Source organism: Ceratotherium simum, chromosome 8, assembly GCF_057802395.1.
Source record: "Ceratotherium simum simum isolate JZ-2026a chromosome 8, ASM5780239v1, whole genome shotgun sequence".
NCBI classification, from domain to species: Eukaryota; Metazoa; Chordata; class Mammalia; order Perissodactyla; family Rhinocerotidae; genus Ceratotherium; species Ceratotherium simum.
In genome coordinates, this window is record NC_141907.1 from 44,338,137 (window position 1) to 44,342,204 (window position 4,068).

General features: G+C 42.1%; 1 protein-coding gene across 1 annotated transcript in view; it reads right to left on the reverse strand.

Annotated features, from left to right (window-relative positions):
* PPAT (phosphoribosyl pyrophosphate amidotransferase) overlaps positions 1-3,859 on the reverse strand; it is a 37,020-nt gene extending 33,161 nt beyond the window's left edge. The window contains exon 1 of the mRNA XM_014787517.2: positions 3,600-3,859. Within this exon, the coding sequence (XP_014643003.2) occupies positions 3,600-3,727 (128 nt within the window). The 5' untranslated portion in view covers positions 3,728-3,859. The remainder of the gene's footprint in view (positions 1-3,599) is intronic.
* Between the last annotated feature and the right edge of the window lie 209 nt (positions 3,860-4,068).

Sequence of the window (4,068 nt, forward strand, 5' to 3'; positions counted from 1 at the left end):
ATCATTGCAAATCGGTTTCCTCAAAGCATAACAGAACCAAAAGATTCTACAGAATGTTTCTGCGGACAGGAGACCCCCTACGTGACCCAACTTCATCAGGTAAATCTCATCAATTTTTAGAAGAGATATGAAAATGTTTATCAATTGTAGGGTTCAATTCCTAACCCAGGGAAGTGATAATTCACTGAAGGGAAGGGCATTTTCATCTCCTAACTAAGTAAGGAAAGGCTAACTAGTTGACTCATGGGATAAATCTATGAAATTTTAGTACGTAATTTCTTTTATGGAATCTTCAAATATGTCAATGTCATTCTAGTCTCCAAAAATGTAACTGTGATTTAAAGATGAAGATTTTTGATCTACGAGGGGGTGTGTGGTTTGTCCAGAACTCTACGAACCACCAATGTTTTCAGGACTGAAAAAGCATTTGGTGATTATATGAATCTGGCATGAACATGTACACACACACAGCTTATAGCTAAAGAGGACAACTAGTTAGTTTAACACTGAAAATGTTAAACTAAAATTCTCCCTGACAGAATGTAGAGTCATAGAATGAATCTGCAAATAGCCAGAATGACCACTACAAAGAAGTACTTCTGGATGAACCCATCTGGATTAAGTATCCAGTGCATGACTGTCTAGTAACTGATACACCAATTGTACAAGATAATATTATAACTCTCAGGTATTCTGTTATCTCTGAGACTAAATTTATTTATTTTTAATTTATTTTAAAGAAGGAAAGCCAAGAAAGGGGACACTAATGAGTGAGTTACTACTAGGAGCAACTGGGGCTCATCCCTCTGGGGACTGTGTAGAAATAGTTAGAACTGTCTCACAGAGAGGCAAAGAAGTTGGAGTATTTTTCTAGCAATTCCTGAACTTCTTGGTTGAAGGTTGCTCTTGGGGTCTTAACTCCACAGCATGCTCTCATTGCCAGGGAAAACCATCAGGAAGAGAAATGCAGTAACTGAATGTACAGAACTGTCTGTAGGTAGGGGCACTGAGAGTTTCGAATTTCCTTTCCCTGGCTTATTACTTATGTGACTTTTATTCAATTTACTTATCTATAGAAGCATGGTGATAATAATCAAAACTTACAAGGTTTAATGAGAATTAAATGACAAGACATGTATGTAAAATGTTTAGAAAATTCCCAGGAGCAGACTTAATAATATGATTATCATATTATCCCTGAGATTAAATTTTTTAGGTCAGATTACGCCTAGACAAAAACAGAACCAAATACAATGCAAAAATGACAGAAACCTCACCTTCTAGATTCCATGTTACAGGAAGATAATGTAAAAGAGATAAATTCCTTCATCAAAAAGGGAAAAAAAATCAAATCTTGTTGCTGTTGTTTTAAAATTAAGCATTGAGGGGAGGGGCATGAGGAGGTAGAGCCTTCTGTAACAGATCACACATGCCAGCGTACAGTGCATATAACTACAGTGTATATAACTCTACTGTACATTACGCTATCACAACCTACCTAGTTTTGACAGTCCTTATTCAATGCCATAGAAAAACATTAGTTCTTAATCTTTGACCCCAACCTACCAATTTAGAGTAGCAGAAGATTTTATCTGCTAGACGTAAAGGAGTTTGATTGTTCTTCCAATCAGAATTGGTTTCCCAAAGGGTGAAGACTTTTGCAAATTTAAAATCTTCAGTTGGATAGGATTATGGACAAGAACCAGCTCTCTCAGTGCGTCTTAATGATTCTATGCCCACACAAGGAAAATCTTAAATAGTTTTCCACTAATACGTTTGTTCTCCAGAACCTACTGGGTTTATTGCCACTGTTGTTGAAAATATCACAAGGTCAATTTTCAACATCACAGTTTAACAAGGACTTGTTTGGTCAAGTGAGCGGCCTAACAGACTCTGTTTAATATTGCTCTATTATCATATAATCACATTTTTATTGCCTTTGTCTTGTCTAATCTCATAATTCTTTCACATAAAAGCAACTGTAGAAAAGTGCATGTAACTAGGAATCAAGTTGTATTCATTAAAAGAAAATCAGCCCCTTTTTCTTCAGACACATATTTTAAAGAGGAGAGATTGGGGACTGACTTTCTGAGTTATTTTAGCTAAAAAGTAAATAGTTAAGAAAAGACGATTCAAGGTTAGTCCATATATTTCCCACAGACCACAAGGCAACTCGAAAGATCCCTAGTTTCTGCACATCTCTTCCCATGAGAGAATATCCAAAATAACTTATCCTAAGAATGTTATAAACTAATGTTGCTCTGGGCTACTATATAAATAGATTTTAGTTTTTTCTTGGATTATATATCTAATCCTCTCGATAAATGTATTTTAAAACAAGAGCTCTATTATGGTCAACCCACAATTATCCAAGATTAGAGTCATTCAAATTAAAAATATTCTTTTTGATTCATCCCAGATTCTAAATTACTCTCAGCTCTTAGTAAACAATGAGTACACAAGATGTGAAACTCAAACTCAACTATCTGGGACCCTGAAAAGAAGCAAAAAGACGACTTCCAATTTAAGTTTGGTGAGAGAGAGCCAATCATTTGGAATGCATTTAAACATGTTGCTCCCTTATTACCAATAAGTGTTATTGCTAAGTTCCTTAACTTCCAGAAGTTGTTGCTACAGTAATGCCTTGTGGAAACTTTGTAATACTTTCAGTGATAATGTGGAACCTAGGTTTATCTCTCTTAACCCAACGGAATTTTTTACATCAACTTCCAGCTAGGTGCGGTAGCAAGAAATGTAAAGATAATGGAAGCAAAGTTATTTTTTAACTCAAAGGGATCTACCAATTTTTCAAAATCAATGTGTATCCTGCCATACAGGAACTACTCCCCTCTCCTTCTTTTAAAGAAGGGGTTACTTTTTGGCACTCTTCTTACCACCAGCCTTTTCATTCATTATCTAAAACGTTTACCAAGGAATCTTTTGCAGATTGATTGCTAATTCATTGCTAAGGGATTCACTAATCCCTGTGATCGGTTTATTTTCAGTTAATTTATATAAGATCTTCAACTGGTAGTTCCTTTTGAACACCAACTAGTCCTGTTTCCCTCAAGTTCCCCTACCTATAACTACCTCCAAATCCTCAATCTGCTCAATAGCTCTGCCCTTGCAAGCAAACAAAAGCTTGTGGTGTTTGGAGGCTCCGCACCAACATCTCAAGGTGCTGTAGGTCCTGGACCAGCAGCCACCCTACACCAGCCTATAACAAGAGCAGCTCAGGCTCTGGGAGAGGAAAACCAGCAAGCAGTCGGGAGGAGCACGGACCACGCTAGCCCAAGCGAACCCGAGCCTTACAAACTGGTCAGACTCAAGAGGCATGCACAAACTGGAGGAGGGGAGAGGGCACCTAGGGAGCATCAGGGGTTGGGGGGACAAGCTAAAGTCCAGAGAGGCAGGGTGGCTCCCCGAGCACGCCTTGGCAACCTGGTCGATGCCACAGGCAAGTACCGGTCCAGGTAAGAAAGGTCTGGCCTCCTGGCCCTCAGGAGCGCGCGAGGTCCCCAGTTCAGGCCGCGGGAGGCGCCTCGGGCAGATGGAGAAGCACACGCGCCGCCACCCCCCCGCCTCACCCGGCTGCTCACCGGTGCTGTAGCCCCACGAGTCCCAGAGTGATCACATGCGGCACATCTAGCTGCGTGGGCCACTCTCCTGAGGCGATGCACCCGAACACGCCACATTCCTCTCGGATCCCCAACTCCTCCAGCTCCATGTCGCCGCCAAAAGCACGTGGAAGGACCTGCCGCTGCAGCAGGGGTCTAAGCACTAACCACCCGCCCGCTTGGCCCGAACGCCTCAGAAGCTCACGCCCGCGAGAGCTTCTTCCTTCACAGCGGTTAGACCCTTGCTACTGCGGCGGCGCGAGCTTTGCCTGAGCGAGCGTGATTAGCTCCCCCCCCCATCACCCTGCCCCGCCCCCTCCGGGCCCACCAATGAGCGAGGACGGAGGGAGAGGCTCTGCGGCTGAGGGCGGAGTCTCGGATTCTGTGGGGTGGAGCTAGTCCTCCACCAGAGGCCTAGGGGAACTGATTTTTCCGCACGTGGAAATCTCCG